This window comes from Felis catus, chromosome A2 (assembly GCF_018350175.1).
Source record: "Felis catus isolate Fca126 chromosome A2, F.catus_Fca126_mat1.0, whole genome shotgun sequence".
NCBI classification, from domain to species: Eukaryota; Metazoa; Chordata; class Mammalia; order Carnivora; family Felidae; genus Felis; species Felis catus.
The window spans coordinates 54,173,526-54,201,317 of NC_058369.1; the positions used below are offsets into that span (position 1 = coordinate 54,173,526).

The 27,792-nt window shown below is 37.0% G+C and overlaps 1 protein-coding gene across 6 annotated transcripts in view; it reads right to left on the reverse strand.

Moving 5' to 3' along the window:
• TMCC1 (transmembrane and coiled-coil domain family 1) overlaps nucleotides 1-27,792 on the reverse strand; it is a 247,795-nt gene that overhangs the window by 26,342 nt on the left and 193,661 nt on the right. The window contains exon 1 of one of the 6 annotated variants that reach the window (XM_023250046.2): nucleotides 12,942-13,127. The exons of the other annotated variants lie outside the window; for them this stretch is intronic. Within the exon in view, the coding sequence (XP_023105814.1) occupies nucleotides 12,942-13,004 (63 nt within the window). The 5' untranslated portion in view covers nucleotides 13,005-13,127. Of the gene's footprint in view, nucleotides 1-12,941; nucleotides 13,128-27,792 lie in introns of those variants that run through there. 6 annotated transcript variants of the gene reach the window in all.

Genomic DNA, 27,792 nt, shown 5'->3' on the forward strand with positions numbered 1-27,792 from the left:
TTTATTAGACAAGGGATTCCAAAACACACACAAAAACTATCCTTCATATGGGTGAGCAACCACTCAAAGGAGATAAAGAAGAAGGCAAGCTGCTCAGATTTGAGAACTGAAACTATCCAATTTCAAAGCTGTTAGCCAAAGCTGGGAGAGGTCAGGTTTCCCTAACTCAGGATATAAAAACAAAAACAAAACAAAACAAAAAACCTTGGGTGTGGCTTGTGGTACAGTAAAGTAGGGCTCATGCAAAAAGTCCTTAGAAATTGCTCTCTACTGAGCAGGAACAGAAATAAATAATAAAAGAACCATTTCAGGGTAATAAAATTCCCAGTATGAGTGTCAAATTACAAATTACCATCTTGGAGGTTAACATCATAACCCTTTACATGGTCCCCAGCCCTAATCTGTAACCAGCCAACAATTAGATAGAAAGAACTGTAGGCTACCCTCTTATACCAAATGTTAAATATTCGTTAAATGCTGATAATTAGCTTGTCAGTCTTTGTTTTATCTTGGTTATATCTCCTCAGTTTGCCATCTGAGCAGGAATTATGGTGCTCTAGAACTCTAAAAATATTAGTTCATTACTGGAAAGTTCATTACTGGAATTAATTTTTACTACTGATATGAATAAAAACTATTTCCTTTTTAGATGAACAAATGAGAAATAATGTGCATTTAAATAAAATCAAAAGATAATTTAAAACTGAAATGAATAGCAAAATGACATTATGTTCCCCTAAAAACAAAAATGTCCAGAATAGTTAGGGACTAGCAAATAATTATTTTGTGTAACTTCCTCCATCGGCCCCATTCATTTTTAGGTGCAAGCTAACAAGCAGTGAAAGGGCCAGAGGGAAGCAGCAGAAAGGAGAATGAGCCAGAGTCCCAGATAACCACGTTGAAAAAAGTTGAAAATGGAGCTTAGAAACTCTCTCTTCAGTTGCACAGGGTTTCCAATGCATGATTTTCTTTCTGAATGGGATTTCAGATCCCATAACTGTAGTACGTAATAGACTCTGATTATGTACTTATGTTTAATAGCTTAAATCTACCACAGGAAAAGGAAAGCAAATATGAAATACCACTGACCCAAGACTACAAGCTTATGCATTGTCTAGTTTTCTTAGGTTCTTTGTTATCGGAATATCACCTCACATGTAGTCTCTTGTGTAAAGAAGTGCAGGTACAGAAAACAAGTTTAACTATTACTCAGGGAGGATAAATATTGATCATACTGGTGAAAATATGGCTTTGGGAATAAAATCAAGGTTTTATTATATCTCTAAATTTGAAAAAAAAAACAGTAACATTTCAATATAATTATTTATAAAATAGATCACAGTTTGGTTGTGATTTTATTTCCCTACACAATAACTAAAGAGGTAGACCAGACTCTTTAATCTGACTTCTGTCCTGAGCTGTCTGGGGCCACACTGTATCTTTCCAGTATATGACTCCCACTCAGAATCATCAATATGCCTGTAAGAGTGTATCTGACAGAACCTACTGTCCTTAGCCTTCAAAGAAAACTAACCCCACAGCTTCTGCAGGAGGGAAGCATAACAGTTGAAAGTATGAATCACTCAATTACTCAGTAACTCTTCCCAATACTGGCAGGCACTATCCTTAAAAAGGAAGGAGAGAGAAGAGGGAGAAATTGTGACAGGTGGAGAGGGGAAAAAAGAGGGGAGAAGAGAAGAGGAATGGAGAAGGAAAGAAAAAGATAAACTGAACTATAGATTTACAGGACAGGGGGTGTGAGTACTCTCTTAGTATCTTTTGAGCTATGAACAAAAGCCCTCAGAGGTAAGAGTACTTAGCTGGGAGTCACAAAGGCACCAACTGAAAAAGTGGTTCTCTTTTTCAAAAGCCTTTGCTGGCATATCAGGTATCCATATATAACAACATAAAATTAGATTCCACCTCATTCCAGACAGACAATTAAAATGCAAATGTGAAAAGCAAATTCTATTTTTTAATTTTTATTTTTTTAATGTTTATTTATTTTGAGAGAGAGTGCATGTGGGAGCATGAGTGGGGGAGGGGCAGAGAGAGAGAGGGAGAGAAAGAAAATCCCAAGCAGGCTCCGCGCTGTCAGCACAGAGCCCAACATGGGCTCAATCTCACAAACTCTGAGATAATGACCTGAGCTGAAATCAAGAGTCAGATGCTTAACCAACTGAGCCACCCAGGTGTCTCTAAAAGCAAATTTTAAACCTTTGAGAAGGGGGTATTGGAAAATAGGGAAGGACTTTCTTAAACATACATGAAAAGACACAAATCAGAAAAACAAAGTTATTTAATTTGGCTACATTTAGTATAGTAGTGAAGCATGGTTTCTGGCATAAAACTGCTTGGGTTCAAATCCAGCTTTGCTACTTACTACTCATGTGACCTGGGGCAAGTTGCTTAAACTCTGCATCCATTTCATCAACTGTAAAATGGGAATAATACTAAGGCCCACTTCAGAAGACTGTTTTGAGAATGAAATGGGTAAATAAACATAAAAGCGCTCAAAAACAGTCCTGGACACAGAGTAAACAGTTACTACTGGCTATTATTTTTTCTATCATTCTAAGTAGTTCTTTTAAAAAATTCAAGTATTGGGGCGCCTGGGTGGCGCAGTCGGTTAAGCGTCCGACTTCAGCCAGGTCACGATCTTGCGGTCCGTGAGTTTGAGCCCCGCGTCGGGGCTCTGGGCTGATGGCTCAGAGCCTGGAGCCTGTTTCCGATACTGTGTCTCCCTCTCTCTCTGCCCCTCCCCCTTCATGCTCTGTCTCTCTCTGTCCCAAAAATAAATAAACGTTGAAAAAAAAATTTAAAAAATTCAAGTATTAAAAGATTCTAGAATATACTTCCTTTTAAGATCTTTCACATTTCAGGCATGATCATGGAATATACAGAGTCTGAACCAAAGGAATAATGTAATTCAAGGTACTACAGTACAAGTAATAGTCATCTTTCTTGACTGTTGGTCTTGTGGCTAGGCAGCTGGCTACCTAATCTTGCAAAGCTCACAACAGGCCTATAAAGTAGACAACGTTATTACTAATTTACAAATGAAATGACTGTGAGGTACTTCTTATTACCTTATCAACTGGCAAGATTATTTATTCAATAGGGCTTCATGTGACCATAGGCTGAAGGGCTTTCATGAGTGATCATACCTACCAGTGTAGCAAGTCCTGGACACTTATGGCTGGGGACAGTATTAATTTGTACAGAGAAAATCTAGGAGCAAAAACCAGTCTGTTAAATTTATTTTGACTACTTATTGGAAGCTGGGCAAAGTGCTACACAGCTAGAGGTATGGTCAAAGGCTACAATTCATGATCTTACTGTTGCTATAACAAATAGATATGCTGCTTTGTTTGCACTTTGTTTCTTACTATTAATGCATTTGCCAGGGCGCCTGGGTTGGTTAAGCACCGGACTTGATTTTAGCTTAGGTCACGATCTAGCAATTCGTGGGATTGAGCCCTGCATTGGGATCTGTAGTGACAGTATGGAGCCTGCTTGAAATTCTCTCTTTCCCTCTCTCTCTGCCCCTGCCCTGCTCATGCTGTCTCTCTCTTAAAAATAAACATTAAAAAAAAAAAAAAAAAAAGAATTCATTTGCTAGGGGGTGCCTAGCTGGCCCAGTCAGTAAGCCATGTGACTCTTGATACCAGGGCTGTGGGTGTGAGCCCATGCTGCGTGTAGAGATTACTTAAAAATAAAATCTTAAAAAAATTAATTTGCCACACTTAAATGATCTTTTAACAGATTTTAGTTAATTGATCCGAAAACAGTTCAAGAGAAAATTTAAACAGTGATGCCTCAAAAGACCAATTAGGGGCAGAGTAGAGCTATCTTGGGGAGAATATTTGATAAAAGTTTTATAATGGCTTGCAATATTCATTTGCAAATACATTACAGATCTATCTACTTTCTCTGAGTATATGGAAGTGTCAGAATATGGGAGCACCCAGCTTTGAGAACAATCATGTATGAAGGAACATGGTGGAGAGAGCAAGGAGTAGAAAGACCTAGGTTCACACCTGGCTTTGCCACCTTACTAGCTAGGTGTCTTTGGGCTACCTACTTGTTCTCTTTGAGTCTAAGTTTTCTTATCTATTCAATGGGGTTATCACTCTCTTGTGAGATTATCTGAAAAAATGTTAAATATATGTGAAATCAGATTATGCCTGCCAAACATCGTGAGCATTCAAAAAGTTACCTTTTTCTATTCCTTACCTGGTTCATTACTCAAAGGTACATATTTGTAACTAGAAAAGATTCAGAAATCCCTGACTTGACATCACTGCCTTCAATAAAAGCCAACAGCCCCATCCTGTCTACTTAGCGGAATGAAGTCTTTATAGACTTCATAGACTTTATATCTGTGCTTTATAGAATACTGGCTCTCTTTCAGGAAATTTCTGCACACTACATAATCGACATCATTTCTGAGAAAATTAAGCAGGCATTTTAGAGTAAAAGAAGAAGGGTGGGAAGTGGAGAAGTCTTTGTAATTAATCTGAAAACAAATAGAATCTGGACTATTTTGGTTTTTCTGAAAGTGGATCTTTTCCAAGGCCAATTTCATCGAATGGGTTGTGCAGTGTAGCCTTTGCAAATTGAATACTTAGGCACCTGCAGATGCAGCTCCATTATTCTTCCAAAATTTTTCTCACAGGTATTGGGGCCACGGCTCTGACCCAATACTGGAGTGTGTGGCTCAATTCAAGTGCACTTATATTTAGTGGGGGCAACAGGATAGAATATTGGATTGTTGAGAGACTACCCCACACCCCAAATCCAATATAAACTGTAATCCCTAGAGATTCATAATCTTGGTCTTAAGAACCAGACAGAAATCGATCTTCTAATCAATGATAAACACAAAGATACTCTGGTTCATCATATAAATTTTTCTTTTTCTGCCAGGCAGGTTGTGTTGAGAAGGTACAACAGAGGAAAGAGTCCTGCCTTAGGAGCTATTGAATTCTGTATCATTATCTCCTGGAGGCTTGCCTTTGCCAACACCCCCAACACCTTATCCTTAACAAAAAGAAAAGAAACCTCAAGTCAATTAGCACTTTGTGCAGCAAGTATATATTTATTACGGGAAGACTTTTCACCTCTCTCCAGCGTCTCACTGTAGAAATGACATGCCCTTCCCTTCTCACAGTAAGCACAACTCTGTTGAGCAATTCTGACTGACATTTAGTCTGCTGTGCAATGAAGAGGAAATCTCAAGTGGGAGTAGTAGAAAATAAAAATGAACTAAAGTTCCATGAAACCCATAGCCAGCAAGCTTTTTCTCTAAGCGTTCCATTTTTACCTTGGAGCTAAAATCAAGATTTAACTTACAGCCTTAAAAACAGGCCTTTTTACCTGTCACAAAGTTTTTTTTCTCACTTGATAAATAATCCTTGTACACAATGGAGTTTTTCCTGTAAGTTCTAGGGATCACTTTTTCATATTTTTATATAGAACTTTGGTTATATGGAATAGTCCTAGGTTCTACAGAGATGTGTCTAGACTACCACAGAGGGGAATAGTGGAAGCAAGTGAGTAGGGTTCCTGGAACCCTGATTACCACTGCTTTCATCTATGTTATATGGGTATTCTGGGAAAAGTTTGCTTAGAAAAATAAAATAATGTTTTATTGCTTAATACTCATGATAATAATCCTGGCCACTTCTAAAGTTGGTACTGTAGTTTAGTTTGTCCCAAACTTCCTTTTTGTGCATTAAGAACCACTTAAGGCCCTATGCGCTTTTTTACAACCAGCACTTTTTAGATCCTTTTTCTATAAATAACAAAGTTTTAAAGTAACTTCATGGGGAATACCGTGTATGTGACAATGAGTAGAGGACATGCTCACTGAAATGTGAATTCTGGTGGAGTTTGCACACTAGTTTTGTGGCTAAGGATCCTACTACGTGCCTCAGCAAATGACAAAAAAAAAAAAACTGTATCATGGATCACTTTGAAAACAACGGAAACCTTAAATTTAAATCCACATAGGCTTAGGATCACACCTGTATAATCTGGTTCTTCTGACATGGCATGCTGTTTCACACCTCTGGGCTTCTGGCCATATAGTCGAGGGCATGTTCTTTCCTTTTCTGGCTAACTTCTATTCATCCTTCAAGAACCACTTCAGATGTAACCTCTTCCAGGACATCTTTCCCAACAAACTCCCTCTCCCAGCTGGATTAATGGCTTTCTTCATATTCCCATGTACCTATACATATACTTCTCTCAATGTCCTTATCACATTATGTTGAAATGATCGGGTGGCTTGCTTCTACTGACCTAAGTTCCTGAGGCCAGGAAACAAGTTATATTCATCTTTGTACCCCAAGAAGCTAACACAATTTTTTGTGCAAAAATATCTAGGAAATGTTTAATATAAATGCTCACCAGCACTGCCTTAACGTGCTTCTATCTCTCATATGTCATACAGTGACTAAGCTTATGTTACTACAAATGGAACAAATGCCAGGATTTTTGTAAGAAAAATAGTTTCCAATAGATGATACTCATCCCTCCAAGGCTGCTGAGGAAAAATCAACTGTGTTGAATATCAATTTAGATTATTAACATCCTATCTGGTCTACCCTGCTCTAACCCAACTGCAAAATATCCATTACAGGATCTAGGATTGCTGCTCAGAATTGCTATGTCACAGGAGCACTGGTTTCCTGGCTTACGTGAAAGGCATCATTGAGGATTAGCACTGCCAGGCCTGATGTTTGGACTTAATAGATTCATATAAGCCTGGTCAGATGATTTATTGTCATTTTAACAAAGTTTTGCAGAATGTTTCCTATGCACAGGGCCTATGTTAGGCAGTGGAAGTACCAAAAAAAAAAACAAAAACAAAAACAAAAACAAAGAAAACACACTTAAGGAGCCTGCAATCCTAGTAGTCAATAGTATGCTCCTTTGTGATGGTTAAATGTTATTTTTGTAAGTACAGGTGCTTTGAGCTCGGAAGGAACCTGAGAGGTCAAACAGTTAAGAAAATTTATTTTACAGGTGAGTAACAGATTGTGAGAGAAAGCTCTCTTCCCGATAACTAAAAGAAAAAATAACATACACTGAAAGTGAGAGGTTCAACTTAACCAGGGGGTTTCAAGTTTCAGTTCATGTATGCCACTGGAAGTACCCAAACAGAGACTTCATGCCTGAATGTTAAAAATGTCACATGAGGATATACTGATTGACATTTGCTATAGATGATCCAAGTTTCCTTCTGAGATTATGATTTATTAAAAAGAAATAGTGACTTGGGCTATGGATCATTCAAAAACTATTCTCACAAGACTTCAGAATGATTAGTCTGAAGCACACAACTCGGCTAAGGCTAAAATTAGTTTCTATTTTCTGAGCATTCACTAGCCAGCAAAAGAAGAAGGTGACACAGAAATGTTTTCACTGCTGAGGATTTAAAAATACATATAAAATCCATGTGTGGATTAGCCAATTTGTAAAACTTGCCACCAATGAGTTCCCCATTACAAGGTAATTCCCTACAAATACTTTTATAACACAAGTTTCCTTAAAACAAAAGATTTCTAAGTCTCAGCTTAATCCTATTTATTTCACTCAATTTTGATAAAATGCTAAAGCAATGGAAGAATGTGGAAAACCCCATAGGGTGTGTGATAACTGGGCTATCACTGAACTTTTCAGGCTTGTTCGGTAGCTTAAAGAATGGAGGCTCTAAGGAGGGGATGTCCAAACCACACATCCCCAATCCCATTTCAGGGCTTAAATACTCTTCTTTCTCTTAAAATGGTCTTACATACCATTTATTTGTTGACGAGTTCCAAATGTCTGCCTTCAGCCCATACTGTGCTTAACTCTAGATCCAACTACCTACTTAATATCTCTTCTTGGATGTCTAATGGTCATTTCAAATTTACTATGTACAAAACTGAATTCCTGATATCCCCAAAACCTGCTCTTCCTGCAGTCTTTCCCATCTCAGCCAATGGCTACTTCATTGATCCATATGCTCAGATCCAAAGCCTTGGAGTCAACTTTAAGTCCTCTTTCTCTCACATACTCTATCCAGTTAACAGCAACATTAATAATCATAGTTGCTAATACATAAAGTATTTACTATATGCCAGGCAAGGTTCTAAATCCTTTGTATGTTCAGTAAATTGTATAGTTCTTACAATGACACCACTATAGTTTAAAGCTAAGAAAACTAAAGCATAAAGCATAAATAATTTAAGTTGTTCAAGATCACAAAGTAAAGAAGGGGAAAAGCCAAATGTTTAAACCCAGACAGTCTGGTTCCAGGGTCTAAGTTGTTACCCCCTATGTATATTACATTTCTCCAGCAAATGTTTTGGGCTCTACTTGCTAAAGAGACATAAAATCTCACCACATCTCACTGAATCTCCACTGCCACCACTCTGGTATAAGCCACAATTAACTCTCACCTGGACTATTGCAGTAAGTCTCTTTTATAATCAATAATCTGTACAGCAACTAGAGTGATACTTTAAAAACATATCAGGTCATGGGACGCCTGGGTGGTTCAGTTGGGTACATGTCTGACTCTTGATTTCAGCTCAGGTCATGATCTCATGGTTCATGGAATTGAGCCCCGCATCAGGCTCTGCACTGAAAGACAGTATGGAGCTTGCTTGGGATTTTCTCCCTCTCTCTCTGTCTGCCCCTCCTCTGCTTACACGTGTGCACACATACTCTCTCTCTCTAAAACAAACAAACAAACAAACAAACAAACAAACAAACAAACCACACATAAAAAAATATGAGGTCACAACAGTCTTTTACACCTAAAACTTTCCAGTGTTCCCTATGTGAGTCAGAGTTAAGGCCAAAGTCCTTACAATGGCCTGAACAACCATGACCTGGCACCTGCAGCACATCTATTACCTCCCTATCTGTATCTCCTACTATTCATCCCTTACTCCACTGCCACCAGCTACAATGGCCTCCTTGCTGTTTCTGGAATGTATCAGGCATGTACCTATTTCAAGGCTTTTCCATTTAGTGTTCCTCCTGCCTGTAATACTTTTCCCCACAAACCTGCACAGCTTATTCCATCATCTCCTTTAAGTCTTTCCTCCACTGTCACCTTAGTAGCATCCCTTAGGTGTCTCTGACATCCTGTATGGATGCTGGTCCTTCCTATCTTGGCCAATTTTTTCACAGGTGATAAGCAATAGCAAGATTTCAGTTTTTCTGATAAAGTACAAATAAAGTAAAATTACATAATGAAAATGACTAGTTCAGGGACTTTGCATATGAATGGAAGACTAGTTCTCCGATGTATCTAGGTATCTGTAGGGTAAAATGTAGGGACAGCCTAGAGAAAATCAGGAGTACATAGATGGAGAAAGGATATCATGGTGCTATGATATTAAGGAAGCAGATTATACAAAAGATTGAGGTTTCCTACCATTTAATTCATTTTGCAACTATTCTTTGTTTTCCTTATGTAAAGCACTGAATAAAGGTGAATCCCTGCTCTCAAGAAACATATAATCCAGTCAGTGAGACATGAAAATGATCAACTAAAATACAGGTCCAATTAAGTAAATGATGTAGCAGATATGAAGGCAAAGTACTTCTTGAGCACAGGAAGGAGTCACGTATTCAGAAGGAAAAGGGAACAGAGGAGGATTCTTGGAGGAGGTAAAAAAAAAAAAAAAATGAGCCTTGAAGGAAGAAGTTAGAAGTTTTTGATATAAAGAGAAGTGATAAAGAAAGGCGTTTCAAGATGACAACGCAGTATGAACAAAGGCCCAGAAGAAGGAAATATAGTAGCTTCTTTAAGATAATTGAGTAGTTTGTGAGGTTATATAAATAGGGCTCTGGCAGGAGATGAGATCCCAAGGTAGGTAGGTCTAAATCACTGTTTTGCACTTTATTCCAAAGGTACTTCCAAAGGCTTCTCAATGCTAATAGTAGCAAAATCTCCTTTGGAATCTAGACTTACAGATCCCAAAACCTACTTGACTATATTAAAATATGCATGTCCAAAACCAAACACCACAATTCCTCCTACAAACCTGGTTTTCTTATAGTGTTCTCTATCTCTATCTCTCACCTGGTTATAAAACAAGGCCAAGCCAAGGCCAAACTAAACCAAACCAAAGTCCAGGAACCATTCCTGACATCTTCTGCCTTCTACCTATATCCAATTCAACACCAAGTCCTATCTATTTTACTTTCCAAATTTCCATCAAATTATAATACTCTCCCATCTATCTCTACCACCACCACCTTAGGACAAACTCTTGTTATCTCTTTCCTGGATCACTGACTAATCTACCTGAATTCAATCAGGCTTTCAGTTAAGCTGGAGAATTTTTTTTTTTTTTTTTTTTTAAAGTGCTGAGGCGCCTGGCTGATTTAGTCTGTAGAACATGTGACTCTTAATCTCGGGGAAGTGAGTTTGAGCACCACATGACACAGATTTTTTTTTAAATAAGTTCTAAATCACCAAATGCTTAAATTCTTTTACGTAGCTTACCACGACTTTTTTGGGGGAGGGGCAGAAAGAGAGGGAGAGAGAGAATCCTAAGCAGGCTCTGCACTATTAGCAGATAGTGGGGCTTGACGCTGGCTTGATCTCTTGAACCAGGAGATCATGACCTCATGAACCAGAAGATCATGACCTGAGCTGAAACCAAGATTCAAATGCTTAACTGACTGAGCCATCCAGGCAACCCCCACCTGCAGCTGCCAACTCTTAAAAGAACAAGTATCTGAATGTGGTCTATCAAGTCAGTCCTACATGATTTAAGCCCTGGATCTATTTCTCTAGCTTCATCTTACAGCATGCTTCCCCCACTCTAGTCAAACTGGTCTTTTTCAACCCCTGCAACTCATCCTTTCTTCTCACCACAGGGCCTTTACATATAGAATACTGCTTACTTGTCCTTTCTTCAACTCTCAGCCAGGAAGTTTGCTACATGTTTGGGTATGTACTAATGAACAAAACAAAGCATCTCTGTTTTCTATGAGGCTTAACGTCTGAGTGGATAAGAATGGTAGAGATGAAATAACCAATAATCAAATAATATAAATTATTGAGAAGTACTACAAAGAAGAAAAAAAAGGGTGCTATGAAAAAAGGAATAATGTAAGGGAGGGAAAACTACTTTAGATTGGGAAGTTATAGAAGAATTCTTTGAACAAGGGCATTTGATCTGAGGTCTCAAAGACAGAAAAGGAAGTTATTACTTCAACCAGGTCATAAATGAGGAAAGGTATTATTACCGTTTCATGTGCCAAGAGAATACAGAATTTGGAATTTTATCATAATCAAGGTAAAGAAACAGTTAAGAAAGCAATTCCAAAAAAGAGAGAGAGAGAAAAAAAAAGGATTTGTCCTTCACTTCTTAGAATTCACTTGGTTAATAGTTGAGACTATGTTACCAAAAAGTCTTAAGGAAGAAGAGGATGCTGAGGGAAGAAAAGATCAGTAAACAGGAAGGGGGCCACCTGCCCAGTAACCTAATGAAGTATATGGATAATTGTATTTACAAGGCTTATATAACCAATGAGTCAGCAAAAAGTCAGATGTCAATGGATCTCTTCTGTGCCCACTCTAAGCAGCTAGGAAACTTGGCTCTCTCTGCTGGAAAGAAGAGGGGCCCAAGAACAAGATCTCAGGTTAGGCTAATAAAACAATCAACATATCTTCCAGCAATACTTACCTAAGTTAGGATGAGGAAAAGTAAACCTTCAGACTTAGAAAAACCTAAGACATAGGATCCAACTTAAAGTAAATTAGAGCAAAGTGATTCTGGTAGGATTTCATAGATCTGATGCAACTCATTTCTTTAACTTGTCATGAAATGCTTGTTAAAGATTCCAAAATCAAGACCCCCAAATCTGTTTTAAAAAAAACCTCGATTTTAAAAAGCAAATGTCTTTATCATTCTTGGGGTCCATAAATATTTAAGAGTTACTTTCTACAACTATCTTTTCTCTAACAAAGGCTAATATGTATGAATGATAACAGAAAAAGTTTTCATAATGACAGAATTGAGTCTGGCAAAGAAAAACATACAAAATAGAACATAAAGGGATTAAATTATAGTACAGACAACGAGATACAGCACTAACCACCACTTGATATTGAACAGCAACGATAATGAACCAACCCACCAACGCACTGCTATGAAAATAGCAGACTCCTCATCCTGCCTTCCTCCACCTCCATACTTATGTTCTCAGGCTATTACTGTTCCAGAGGCAACAACTCAGTAAGACCAGGGAGCTTTTATTTTTTCTTTTCTACTTTAGGCCATAGGGAAAGCGGGGGGAAACAAAGGGGGGGGGTTAATTATAACTGTTCAAAGAAAAGAAAGGATATCTGTTAGTCAGCATTCTTTGCTCTGGAAGTTCCTGGCTTCTGCCTGTTCATAGACATCTGAGAAAACTTGATGATTATCTCTGAAGGTCACAAATGAATGATCAAAAATAATATTTTCCCTTCTGGCTTCTTGTTCTTTCCATCACATATGATTCTGCAAAATGTGTTAGTTATTGCTAAGAGGCAATTCTATGTAGTTGATATAGAAAAATAAAAATAATAATTAAAAAACCCCAAGAAACCCTCCCCCCCAAAACACAAGCAATACATTTATCTTACCAAAACCCCCCGTCAGGCAGTCTGCTGATTTTGCTTGCCACAAAGCTCATCCTTCATTTGGGTACTGCGAGAGCAAGCTTGGATAGTGAAAACAAATCACAACCTCTCTTGACTATGTGCTCTTTCCATTTGTCCCAGCTTCCAAACTGCAGAGGAGCTGTGGCATAGTCTGTCACGGCTGCACATACTTCGTTTCCGAGAATAACGCTGTAAATGAGGACAGCTACCACTGGGAATGCATTCCCCCACCAAAGAGCCAGCCGAAATGAAGCTTCTAGTGCATCCCTGGGCTTCTCACCTTCACAGCCTCAGAGAAGTGCCTTTCACAGAACAGGCAGGTAGAGCCGCACCACATCAACATCCTTGCATAGCCAATCCTCCGCAGTGCCCACCTCAGCCTATGTACAGTTCCGGTTCTGTCTTGTACATCAACTCTTAGAGCTTTCTACATCTGGGAGCCTGGGAGGGCTCTGTGCTGAATAAACAGAAAGCTTCTGCCAAACAAGCATCGTGTGTGTGTGTGTGTGTGTGTGTGTGTGTGTGTGTGTGTGTGTGTGTGTTTGTGAGTGTGTGTGTGTGCGCGCGCGCGTGCGCTTTGCTAGAGCTGCTAATGCAAATGAATAGTTTTACTCTGAGAATGGAGATCACACAGTATCTGCCTCTTTTCTGGAGCTGTGAGCATCTTTTATAAAAAACAAAAGCATCAAACTGGTTGAATTTAAAGCTACAGAGCAGTAATTCACCATTCACATTTGTCTTCTAGTTTAAAACCAGATTAAGGTTTAGAGAATAGCTTAAAGAAGGTTAAAAACATTCTAAATAAATGTTTAGGGAGCCTGGTTCAATAATCATAATCATCATCATCATCATCATCATCATCATCATCAAAACAAATCTACCCATGTTTAGATAAAGGACTAGAAGATTGCCAAAACAATTTCTATGCTTTCCTGAAGTTTCTTCTCTTATTTTTCATTTTAGGTTCACAAAATAATTAAAATGAAAATTGACCAATTATTCACTATGGAGGAAAGGAAAAAAACGCTTCTGAATGAAAAGTGCTGGAGTTGTCTGAAGTCTATGCAACAGATTAAAACACCACAATCTTAAGCCCTGCATCACATACCATTTACTGAATACCCATGATACTGCATGAAAGAACTGAACAACTGAAAGAGATTGTTCCTGCACTGAATAAGTCACTTTGGGAGTTAGACCATCAGATCTGAGCTTTTATTTTTTCATTTGTAAAACCAGTTCTGGGGAACGTGCACAGGAAGAATTTTAATGATTATGAAGTACAGTGTAGCATGTACAATGTATAATATGTGGAAACATTTCTCTGAGGTTACTACACAGAAAGGCATCATAAGAAGACAATTTGAGAGTTCGGTGACTAAAGCTGTGATAATTTCTGTACTTGCATGTAAGTATGGGGCTGGAAGCTCAGGCCAGCACAGTACTAAGAGGTCAAAGAAGGGCTTTCCATCAGCATTCACCAGCTTCATGTAACATTAGACATAGAACTCTGACCCTGACTCTCCAGAACAAAGTAATAAAGAATTTAATGGCTTAATACAAGTTTTGTCTTTGCTTAAAAATTAGGTTGTAAGGTTTCAACAGAGTAAATTTTTGTTTCTACAAAAACAAAAGAAAAACCAATCCTGCACAGCTAGCATCAACACTAGCTAGTGTCTGCTTAATTCTGTTTATTACCATTCTTAATATATCTTCTTTTGAGACAATCAGGTTCATTATAGAAAACTTTGAAAACACAAGTGGGCATTAAAGAAAGCAAAAATTATCTGTAATCTCACCACTCAGAGAAAATCCAAACCAAACACTGACGTAAGGCCCTTCTAGTCTCTTTCCCTAACACTGAGATTTTTGAAACATATGTTGAAAACAAAGTGCTATAAGATGAAAGCTGTCTTGTTGGATGAGCCACCGCATGGAAGACAGTAGCCCTGAAGTTGCCCGTTGTATATTTGTAGGAGTCATGATTTTACCACCCCCCCCCCAAAAAAAATCCCTAAACAGTTTTTGAGGACCCATGAAGACGCCAATAGATTCACCAGAGTTGCCAGAGAAGTATACCTCATTGGCTATGTTAGCCTGGGTACATCTCTTCTTGGCTCTCAAAGTAAATCCCAAGGGGCAACAGAACTTCAATTTTGCTGACTTTCTGGTTTTCTCAATTTTTTTTTCCCTCTTGCTGATTTCGTTTTTGTTTCTGGCTAATGCACAGTTGATAAGTTATTCCTCATTGATGGATATACCTACTGAGAATTGGATTTTTATGGTCCCACCATTTGGTGGTCTATGTAGTAGAATGACAGAGATCTATTTTCTGTTGAGTGAAAAACCAAAAGAGAATTCAGTTTGTTAGACTTTTCTTTTTGTCCACTTGTCTATTTTGAGCTCAATTCAGAATGTTGCACATAATATTAAAGGCGAATAGCTCTTAGAGATCTGAACTGATGAGGTTTTATGTTTACTTTTGACCCATGACTAAAGCTGTAAAACTGAAGCCACAGCTCTGTATGTAATTCAGAAAGAACTTGACCTCTTAAGTATGAAATGTTTTCCAATTTTTAGAGGATATTAATTTGATTATAATATCTCTTAAATTAAGAAGTTCTGTTCTCATTGGTTTTGTAGAGCTCAATAAGCACTTATTTATCAAATTTTTAGAATTTCCAAGAAAATAAAGTGAACCTATAATACTCCAAATATGTTAGACAAAGAAAAAGAAATCCTATCTACAGAAACTACTAGTTCAGAAACATTTTAGGAGTCCAATTTCATATAATTAAGATAACTATTGTACAAATCAAGATGAGTTTTGTCAGTTAAGTGTAACACTGCATACATCTTAATTTACTTGGGTTTGTTTTCTCAGATAGAAGGTAATCTGAATTTCCTATAACAGACTTACTGATCAAATAAGCTAGTATTACTCTTCCTATATATTTGATATTTAAAAAATTGAAAATCTGTATTCATCTAAATTGAATAATAATGTTAACAAACTTTTTATATCAATGACAATGATGTATTAGCTTAAATATCTCCAAGATCTACTGGGTATCTACCCAAAGAAAACAAAACCAGTAATGTGAAAAGGTAAGCACACTGCTATGTTCACTGTAGCATTGTTTACAATAGCCAAAATACGGAAGCAACCTAAGTGTCTATCCATAGATGAATAGGATAAAGAAAATGTCGTGTGTGTATATACACACATATATGTGTGGGGGGAGGGGGAGAATACACACACACACACACACACACACACACACACACACACACACACACACACACGGGGAGGGGGAGAATCCCAAGCAGGTTCCGTGATGCCAGTGCAGACACACACACACATACATAAAAAAGAATGAGATCTTGCCATTTGTGACCACATGGATACTCCCAGAAGATATATGCTAAGTGAAATAAGTCAGAAAGACAAGTATCCTATGATTTCACTAATATGTGAAATTCAATAAAACAAAAAGCAGAAAAAGATTCATAAATACAGACAACAAACTGATAGTGGACAGAGGGGAGGGTGTGGGAGGGGGATGGGAAAAATGGGTGAAGGGAAGTGGGAGGTGGAGGCTTCCAATTATGGAATGAGTAAGTCACAAGGAAGAAAGATATAGCATAGGGAATACAGTCAATGGTACTGTAATAGCACTGTATGGGGACAGATGGTAGCTATACTGTGGTGAGCACAGCATAATACAGAGCTGTCAACTACTATGTTGTACACCTGAAACTAATGTAATATTGTATGTAAACAATATTTCAATAATAAATTTCTCCAAGATCTATGGCAATTTAAAATCTTGGACTAATGTTAAATCAAGCTAATTAATAAGTAATTCTTGGTGCCCAAGTAATTTCTAAATAAAATAGAATACTAAATGTTATTAAGCATAATTCTAAGTTGATACATGTTTACTTCTTATTTGTATATGCTATTAGAATAGCTCTATCTTTGGGTCATGTTAATAAGCTGTTCATCTTCCCACTATAAGATAGTGTAAAAGAGAGGAGTGCAGCTATATAAAGTTTGCTATGTGTATTCATGAGTTTTACTACTCTACTAACATGCTTGTGTTTGATAGACAGTTCTAATTATCCCCCCCTTCTATCCAGTTTTCTCTCTGAAATGCAAGTTGTGTTGATATAGGTGGTTGGAACTATATTAGCAACAACAGTGATAGAGAAATACAAGTCCTTTTGCTTTTCAAGGAAAAAGAGCATTTTTGTCCCAAAGTAAAGTGGCTGTCTGTTCCAGAATTTGAAAAAAGGATAAATCTTAGACAGTGAATTTGACTCGCCATGGTTTATACTACTGGGATCTGAAAAAAAAGCCAGGAAATACGTTCAAATTTTGGCAAAATCTGATCACTTTTGATGAGCTCACTTCCTTGGCTTGGAGATTAAAGGCTTTATCTACAACATGAAAGATTATTTTTTATCTTCTGTGTTATTTGCATTGATAGCAGAATAACTTTCTGGCTTTACATTTGATTATTATTTTTTTTTAAAGTTATTTATTTATTTTGAGAGAAACAGAGACAGTGTGAGTGGGGGAGGGGCAGGGAGAGGGAGGGAGAGGGAGAGAGAGGAGGGAGAGGGAGAGGGAGAGGGAGAGGGAGAGGGAGAGGGAGAGGGAGAGGGAGAGGGAGAGGGAGAAGGGAGAGGGAGAAGGGAGAGGGAGAGGGAGAGGGAGGAGGGAGAGGGAGGAGGGAGAGGGAGAGGGAGGAGGGAGAGGGAGAGGGAGGAGGGAGGAGGGAGGAGGGAGGAGGGAGGAGGGAGGAGGGAGGAGGGAGGAGGGAGGAGGGAGAGGGAGGAGGGAAGAGGGAGGAGGGAAGAGGGAGGAGGGAAGAGGGAGGAGGAAGAGGGAAGAGGGAGGAGGGAGAGGGAGGGAGAGAATCCCAAGCAGGTTCTGTGATGCCAGTGCAGAGCCTGATGTGGGACTCCAACTCACAAACCATGAGATCATGACCTAAGCTGAAGCTGGAAGCTTAACGGACTAAGCCACCCAGGTGCCCCAACTGGCATAGATATTCAATACGAGTGACTAACTAGACAAGACAAAAGACACTAAGGATTAAATCATCATTTTACCAGCAAAGTTATGTTCGGACCCTGACTGAGAAAACAGGCTCCTTAATTCAAACACTACCCAGAGATGCATCATGCATACTGTATATGAAGAAATTGTTTAATACTATTTTTTCATTGAGTGTTTTTCAGATTTCTCAATACTAATTAACGTTTACTTGAATATGCCCTTGATGAAAAGCAAAACTGAACACAACTTCATTAGAATGCAATATATGAAATAAATTTACATATTGCTGAATAAATAACATAATTTGGACAATAATAGACACAAAATAACATACTGAAGTTTAGAATTTACTGACAAGAAAGTATTTTTCCTTCAATAATACAAACCTATGATAGTACTTTTATTGTGTTCAACACTGTTGAGTATTGGGGGGATGTTGTAAATTTCATAGGGAAATAGATTTTATCCATCCAAAATTCCTGGGGAAAAGATGTCTTTTAAAAAGTTCTTTATTATTTCAAATAGTATTTCAACATTTCAAACATATATAAAAGTGAGGAAAATGAATCTTTTGCACTCTTCATCCAGCTTCAATTATTAACTCATGGCCCGCACTTTCCCTCCCCTGCAATTATTTGGAAGCAAATTCCAGACAAAAGATGTTCTTTATAAAAACCAAGGCTACTCATAAAAATGGAGAACAAACTGAGGGTTGCTGAAGGGGTTGTGGGAGGGGGGATGGGCTAAATAGGTAAGGGGCATTAAGGAATCTATTGACATCATTGCTTCACTATACTAATTTGGATGTAAATTTTAAAAAATAAAAAATAAAGTTAAATAAATTGCTTAACTGCAAAAACAAAAAACCAAACCAAAACAAAAACACCAAGGCTAATTCCAGAGGCTTTCCTATATTATTAAAGCTGTCAGATCTATAAATATTACTTTATTTTTTGGATAAAATGCCTAATGCTCTCCTTCTCTTTTACTCCTCACTATATTTTATTCATGAAGGATCTACTGGGGAATAACGTCCAAAGACCATGAAACTTGTTCTGCTCCTAGACTGATCTTGATGTTGACGCTTAATGACTGATTGGGTAAGTTTTTCCCTAAGTGGCAAAAGATGGGGAAAAGTAAAGTTGAGTCAAAGAAGAAAAATGATAAATCTAAGAAATCAATTATTAATTGTAGTCATAGATGGCAGAGAAGAGATTTGCAAGCAAGGCTCTGAAGTTAAAATGTGTTGCATCAAGGAGTCTCTTCTGCCCTCTTCCACCAGGCAACCAGTTCAGCTAGCATAAACTTCCTACTGGGATTCAATAAGAGGTAGATTTTTCTTAAACTCCAGCAGCTCTCCTTGTATAAAAGTAAACCTCTACAAACAGCAGTAGGTGGGGGAGCAATAAATGACAAAGCAAGAAACTGGAAAGGTGTTTAAAATCTCCTGAGATTAGTATGGTCATATGAACTTCTAAATAAGGCAAGTTACTTTCTTTTACTGCTTAGAATGAATTAGTTCAGAAAGGAAAGCAAGAGAGGCTTTTGCTGAATGTCCAAGCCAATATCAGAATTATGAGATTTTAGGAAGAATATAAGCACTGACCTTTAGAAACTAGCTAAATTACCTGTTTACTTGGGCTCTTCCTACCTCAAAGGAATCATGTACCATAATGTGATCTACCACATAAGGGGTTCAAAGGTGCTATGCTGTTTCACAACTGCAAAACATCATAAAGCCCTGATAGAGGTCAAGAAGGGCCAGGTAACCCCCAAGTACTGCTTGCAAAGAAACTGCAGAATCATACAGAAATTTATTTCGTAAAATGAAATAGTATAATAATATTTTTATGTCATGAGACACAGTATAGAATACTCCAACCTGAGGTCCACAAAAAGGTCAAGTTGTTTTCAGGATTTCCAAAGGACAAATGGAAAGTGTACATACACCCATGACAAAGTTATATGAGCAGATTACAATGAGAAACATTTAATTTTGTCTGGAATTATAACTACTTCAGGTAGTATCACTGCACTAGTGCTGTTCAGAAATGCTAACTGGCTCTACTTTTTTTTTTTAAGGGAAATAATACATGCTGTTTGTAAACAAATGTTTTAAAAATAGCAAGCTCACAAGGAGAACAAATATAAAGAGTCTTTGGTGGGACCAGGTTGATTTAAGTTTTAGTTCTAACCTGCAATGTTGAAAAACAAAACAAAACAAAACAAATCATTTAAATTAATTTAAAATTCATTCATTCATTTAAAATATAAAGTAAATCATTAGAATATACCCAAGCATATTCTATGTCTGGAAAACTACCATCTGGAGGCAATACATAGGTAATGTGTTGTTTTAGAAAATGCTTTACACCACAATGAATTTTCTTGCTCTACTCCATGAATGTCAGAGGTGCCATAAGCCATCTCTTGAAAATCCTTACTTGATCTATTTTATACCTTCTAAATCCCAGGTGAACAACACATCATACTGAAGTCTCAGGAATAAAAAAATTAAGCACATTTTACATATTCTCAAAAAATATGAAAATTGCTTGAAATGAAGAAAAATGGCATTCCATGGGCAATTTCAAGTCCATATAAGGAGAATCAATTGATTCTTTGTAAAATATTACTAGCCACAGATGGCAGAGTGGGGGTGGGGTACGGTGGGTGGGGAGGCAAATATGAAGCTATTACATTTTAAAGTAACCTGGTTCATTATTCTTTGCTATTTAATTTTCCACTACACTGCACAAAGCTCTAGTGGTTCCAAATATTCTTTAAGAATAGCCACATGATTCTAAATAAAGAGATATAACTGGGGCACCTGGGTGGCTCAGCTGGTTGAGCATCCAACTTAGGCTCAAGGTCATGATCTCACTGTTCATGAGTTCAAGCCCTGCATGGGGCTTTGTGCTGACAGCTCAGAGCCTGGAGCCTGCTTCAGATTTTGTGTCTCCCCCTCTCTCTGCCCTTCCCCTGCTCATGCTCACTTGCTCTCTCTCTCAAAAATAAATAAAAACATAAAAAAAAAAAAAAGGGAGAGGTAACCAAGAAAGAGTTAGAAGCAAGATGAAGACAGATACTATAAATATTAAATGACTACTTATGAAAACATAACTCTTTCCAAACTTCTTCAAGTTTTATTACCAAAAAACAGTCAAATGGCCAATTTCTCATTCCTTTACCCTTTCTCTTAATAAACCATTAGCCTATAGTATTCTATGGTTAACATCATGAAGCTTAGACAACAGACCTTATTATATTAGTAAGATGGTGTTGGAAGGTTGCTGGTCTGCAGAGGAGATGGAATTGAGTCCCTGCACTGCCACCCATCAGTTGTGGACTCGTGTGATTTATGGAGCTTAAATGATTCAAGGCCTACTACCTATGAAACAGGACTGGCACTTGCAGGGTTGAGGGATGGAGATGAAAAACTAGAGAAAGCATAAATAGGATAGTTGAAGAGAACAGATGAACTGTCAAGGGGGAATGAAAAGACTATAAGCATAATATTCAGCAGTTAACAGCTGAACCGAGCATATACTTGATACTGTTAAATGAAGGAATAAGTAAGTAAATCTTTGAGATTAGTTGAAATTTAGGACAAAACAGAAAAATTTTACTCTGTTGTAGATTAGATGATCTCAGAGTTAAATATTCACTTGCTTTCCATTTCTCTCTGAGATATTAAGTTGTAAAGCATTCTGCTGTCTTTTTCAGTAGTTTTAAATTGAGTGGTCACAAGCTTAAAGAAGAGAGGTGAGAGACCAGAAGGAAGAACACTGAAGCATGGTAAAGACTGGAGTAAAGTGGAGGCAGAGGTAATGCAAAAGAAAAGGCCTGGTGACTCTTCTGAAGAAGGAACCAATAGGATCTGTTGACTGTATATTAGAGATTAATGAGAAGAATGAATCAAAGATGAGGCCCAAATTTCCAGCCTAAGAGAATGATGATGCATTTCCAACAGGGAAGATTAAAAGAATAGTTCTAGGGAAAGAAAATTATGAATCAAATTCAGATATTTTGAATTGCAATAAGGAAAAAACAGTCACTTAATGTTTCCAAATGGTTGGAAAGAACGTAAAGCTGAAATTTTGATCCAAAAAAAGGAAAAAAAGATCTCCTAGAGATATTTCCATGACTGTCAATATTTAATAGAAGCCAAATATGAAACCAAATATTTATATGCTCTTCTATTCAAACGTATTTACATTAAATGTGAACAGCATGTTCAAGTGAACAAGTCTGCCGAGGTGAAAGCAAACAGACTTTTCTGAATTCCAAATTCATATCAGGCTTAGAGCAATCAAAATGGCTAAATGAGAATCTGCACCGTTTCTGAAAAATAGCACAAGCACAGGTTCACTACCAAAGTTAAAGCTAAGAAACAACTCACTCCTAGAGTTTCACTGAACTGGATCAATGTACACATAACAGATGTATACACAGTAGTAATAATGATTCTAATTATAAAGGAGAAAATGGAAGAAGATAAGGAAGGTAACACAGCTGCTTCTACTGGGGTCAATAAATACGTCCTAATATAGAGTGTATAGAGAATTAATGTCCCTTCGGATCCTAATTTACATACTAATGTTTCCTCAAAAGAAATTCCTAGCTGTTAAAAAAAAAAAAACAAAAACGGAATGGCACCAAATGAGAGCTGTGCAAACGGCATCAGTGTACTAAGGGCATATTACTACCCCTAATGTCTGTACAGCTGGGGTTCTCACTTTCTAATGAGGAAGGAAAAGGAGAAGAGGGAAGAGTAGAGGGAAATATGCCTGGGGACTGTGCTCCCAAGCAAGGTTACTCCTGACATTTTGGCCATCATGGCCTCCATGGGCTCCATGCACTAAACGCCAGCATCACTCATCCCCCCAAGTCTTTGTGTCAACGAAAATACCCTCTCATATTTCCAAAAGCTGGTGGGGAAGTGAGGGTTGGGGGGGTGCGGTTGATAGGTTACTGGACATCTGAAATCTGACTATATTTTATAATTCAAGAGTTTTCACAAAAGATGGCTTATTTTTTAATTATCTGTAAGCCTTCAATCTTGATTTTACTTGTCAGAATCCAACAACAGATGCCATCATGTTCACTGGCCTGATTTCCTTGACTCAACCTATCTGCAATACTTTTTAAAAAATCTAATATAAAGATAAAATAAGTTGTTCCAAAGAAGAGAGAGGGAGCCCTGTTCTGAGGTTTCTGTATTCAGAATAATTAAGAGCACACAGACTTGTATAGTATTTGAATGGGTAAATTAACACAGGAGACCACTAAATTCTCAACAGTAAAATAAAGACCTATGGACACAGGTCAATAATCTTTAGTCCTAGTGAAACTACTCATAAAATAAAGCTCCCTAAAGACTATATAAGACCAATTCATTTATGATCATTTAAAAACAATAAGGGGGGATTACATATGGAAGGCCCAATATTCACTTCTGGTTCTCCAGGGCAAGGCAGACAGTGTAGGCTCAATAAATGTCTGTTGAATGTACCACTAAAAACTAAAACCATAAATCATATCACCTCAAACACATGCTTATACTATTTAAGTCTATAGCTAGTTGTGGCTGATTTCTGAAATGGACTCTTCCATTTTTTGTATTCAATGTTTTTACAGAATTACTTGATTGCTAAGCAGTATTTGTTTACAAATTGATTTTAATTGTCTAAGGGTGAGTTAGTTTGAGATTCTACAACCACATAAAAAATAGGTACAAAAAAATAATAAAAAGCTCACAGAATCCTAAATTAGAGTTGCAAGAAGCCTTAAAAAATAGTCTATCCCAGGATTAAGTGAATTTGTTAGAAATGTCTGAGGGACAAATTTCTCATATAAGACTAAAGCAGTAAAAATGGAAGACCTTTGTTTTCAAGCCATTATTTAGAAAATTAACATGGAACTGTCTCTAGTCTGTTCCTGACTTCAGTAGCCACTCAGGAAATAAATATTTTCTATCTTTCCACGATGTGTTCTGACAAAATTAGTTTTATCTCCTTATGGTTTAATAAAAATTAACTTGTATAATATTTAAAATTAAAAATGAGAAAAGGCTAAAGCTTTGTAAGGTATTGTAAAATTTGCAGACCGCTAATCTAGGGGGTTGAAAAGTCCTACTAAATTCCAATTCCTAATAACTAGTGTTGTCTTAATAACCTTAAGGGGAAAACTTTAATAAGACAAATTTGCCCAGAGTCAATTGACCACATGTTCTTTTAGTGTCTCTTTGTAAAAAAAAATTGAGATGGGGATATTGTTAGGCATTTCATTTCTTCTTCTCAACTATTAGGAACTCTGTTTTCTCTCAGGGTGTTTCATGTTGTAATTATATTAACAATAATCTGAAACAATATCCTAATATTTAGATAATATTAATAAATTTTGATTTCTAGAATTTTAATTTCAAAGAATGACTAAGACATCCTGATTCTTCCAAGGTATTGCAATGTAACAGGAACGTTGTATGATTTAGGTTAATTAAGATCCCATCAGGCAGACTCTTTTTGGTGCGGTGTCTAAATCACTTTGTTAACGAGATTTGCTAGAGAACCTAGTCATAGCATTTAATTTAGTTCCTGTTTGCTTTCTCTTTAACTGAAAATGGTGTTAAGAACAGTTGCCCTTTCCATAAATTACACAAATGTGGTACAGCTCATCACATAAAGTGATGACTTCTGCTTTTCATTTGAGAATATCAAAGGTTCCAATTCTATGGTTCAAAGTTTTAATTATTCTTTTCAGCTGCTTGACATCTTCAACTCTGATTAACCATAGCAATCTCTTTAAGCCAAGGATTTAATGAAGAGGTTGAACAGGACAGGAAGTATCCTGCAGCAAACCATCAGAGACCATGTTCCAGGCTAATATTTATCAGTGTTAGTACTCTTTTCATTCTTTCATTAACTTACTCAGTTATGAATAATCAGTTATAATTTCTCCCCAAAGATATCAAGAAAAACTCCGTTAAAGGCACTGCTGAAATCTACATATGCTGTCTTCAGAGTATCTCTGATCTACTAGTATAGTAATCCTATTAAAAAAGGAAATAAATTTACCCAGGGATAACATAAATTTTGAAAATCTGTTGAATACCATAGTAATTAGGGCTTCTTTTATAAGGTACTTATTTATGTACTTCTGGTCTTTAATGGTAACAATCTAGTGCTAAGTAGACTGAAAATTTGTTTTTAAAAGAATTTACACTACCTAGAAAATATCTTTTTACACCTAATTTTACCTTAAGACTCTTAATGGTTTAAAAATTTTTGATCATCAAGTAAATGTTAAAAGTATACATACACACCTATTTCACTATATTTTTTTAAAATTTGAAATTCCAATTTATTAATTGGTGGATCACAGAGATTAATCTCATATAATAAAAAGATATACTGCTCTCACTTAAGGCAGATTTTGTTTCTTCAAAACAATATGCAAATTAAAGATTTACATATAGGGTAATATTTATTACATTTACTATTACACTGGACTTAAAAATGGTTATTTAAAAAAAATCGTTAAGGAAATTATAAAATGAATGCTTTTCAAAGCAAATAATCACCCTACCCAAAGTAATAAGGCTTTGTCTAAATCTAGATTTTCCTATATACTATTAGTTCCAGTTTAAGTACGGTAAAATCCCTCATTTACTGTCTATAAGCAGCTTGTAATTAAAGAATCAGGGGCACCTGGGTGGTTAAATTGGTTAAGAGTCGGACTTCAGCTCAGGTCATGCTCTCATTGGTGAGTTCGAGCCCTACATGGGGCTCTGTGCTGACAGCTCAGACAGAGCCAGGAGCTTACTTCGGATTTTGTCTCTATCTGCCCCTCCCCCACTTGCAAGCCGCGCGCGCGCACGCTCGCGCGCACGCGCTCTCTCTCTCTCTCTCTCTCTCTCTCAAAAGTAAATAAACATAAAAAAAAAAAAAAGAATAATCGGTTAAGAAATTGCTTTTTAGGGGCTCCTGGCTGGCTCTGTTGGCAGAGCACGTGACTCTTGATCTCAGGGTTGTGTGTTTGAGCCCTACATTGGGTGTAGACACTACTTAAAAAACCAAAAAAAAAAAAAAAAAAAAAACCCACCCCAACACCCCTGCTTTTTAAATCTAGTAAGTGCCTATAACACAGTATCTATGCAAAATTTGAGGCCTGAGTCTGTATTTCTTAGAGCCAAAGGAAAATTTTATTTTTTAAAACAAATCTATACATGTGTATACATGTGTATTCATGTACAAGACATTCATCTGAGCCTCCTAAAATCTAAAGATCTTGAGAGGTTATCTTGTGAAACAGGTTTATATTATAGATGAGAAATAAAAGCTTTGGCATGTTAACTGAATCCCCCAGTTCCTACTTAGATGTGGTAGGGCTGGGACTATAAACCAGGTCTCTTGAGCCTCAGTCTCTCGATAACATCATTCTCCATTTTAGAAACAACAATGCAATCTAGTGCCCTTGCCTCCAAGGTGAAAATTTTCACACTGATCAAAACTACAACTACGTGGTCAGTGAGAACCAATAAGATTTTTGCCTTACTCTAATCCTGCTTTCATGCTCCAAAAGAAGATACTGGGTATAGTTCTTCAGAACTTGTTCATTGTATGGGGTATGAACAGTTGCCACCTGGATGTCCTGCACTTGGCTTTTCTCTCTTTATCCAGCTCCAAAACTCAGAGGTAAAGTGGCACATAATTAATTCAGTGGAGAATAACAGTGAGTCAAGAGGCAAGCAATTTACCACAGCTCATACAAGGGAAAACATAAACAGGCAAAACTTGGATTGTTTCATAAAATGACCTATATTTGATGAAATATGTATGATAAAATGTATGCATCATGAATGTAAACGTAATGATGTAGAATCTAAAAGCAGCTTTAGTTTAAGAAGAAGGATGTAATAAAAGTTCTCTCTTCCACTGCTGCTCTCTTAAATTTTGTAACCTCACTGGCAGTTTTGTTCTTCAAAATGAAAATGGAACGCTCAGAAATTAAAAGAATTATCTGAAGACACAGAGTTGTGGTAAACTTTCTCTGGATTACCCACTCCCCCATTTCATTCTCACATTCTTATCTGTGTAGTCTGTCTTTCTTCCTCCCTTCATTTATATTCAAGTTAATTAACATACAGTGTAGTATTGGTTTTAGGAGTAGAACCCAGTGATTCATCACTTACATATAACACCCAGTGCTCATCCCTGTGATCTTTACTTCTTAAAGATTTGTTTTCTAGTTAACAGCTTCCTACTGTTGCCAGTTCTGTTCCTAATAGCTCTTTTATGAGAATCATCTTGGAGTATTTGACCTTTAATCTTTCACACACCTCATCTATAGAGTGATGGACATTAACAGAATAAATGAAAAGGCTTTATTTCTAGAAAACTTAAAATTCCCTTGAATTCACCTGATAACTGTCAAATAGGACAATATGGGATCCAGTTCCTTGATAAGAAAGAAGGCTGCACCATATTTGGGGGGAGGTGAGACATCAAAGATATTTAATGTTACTGAACTTCATGTGGGCATCAAAATGATTCCTTCCCATTTTAAAATGACAATACTGTAACACATTTACGTATATCTTGGTAAACTTCTCTGGGTATACTAATAACATAAATTCCATCAGTGTATCAGAGTGTATATATTTTACACTTTGGGAGAAATTACCAAATTACCCTTCAGAAAAGATTGCAACCATTTGCACTACTACCAACAATATAGTTCTAGGTATCAAACTTTGGTATTTTGATTACTCTGGTAAGTGAAGATCTCATTTTAATTATCAATTGCATTCTTTGTATTAAGGATAAACTTGACCGTTGTTTGATATGTAATTTGACTATACGTATTCCTTTTTCTATGAGTTCTTTTGAATCTCCAAGAGAATCTTTCCCTGCTTGCAATCAGGACATAATATGCCTAGATTTTTGAAAAATAGACTACAGAGGAACCACTGGAAATAAAAAGTCAACTTGAGTTAGGCTTTTGCACTCTCCAGAAATGATTGTCTATAAACTTACCCTCACAAGTTTCCACTGAACATAAA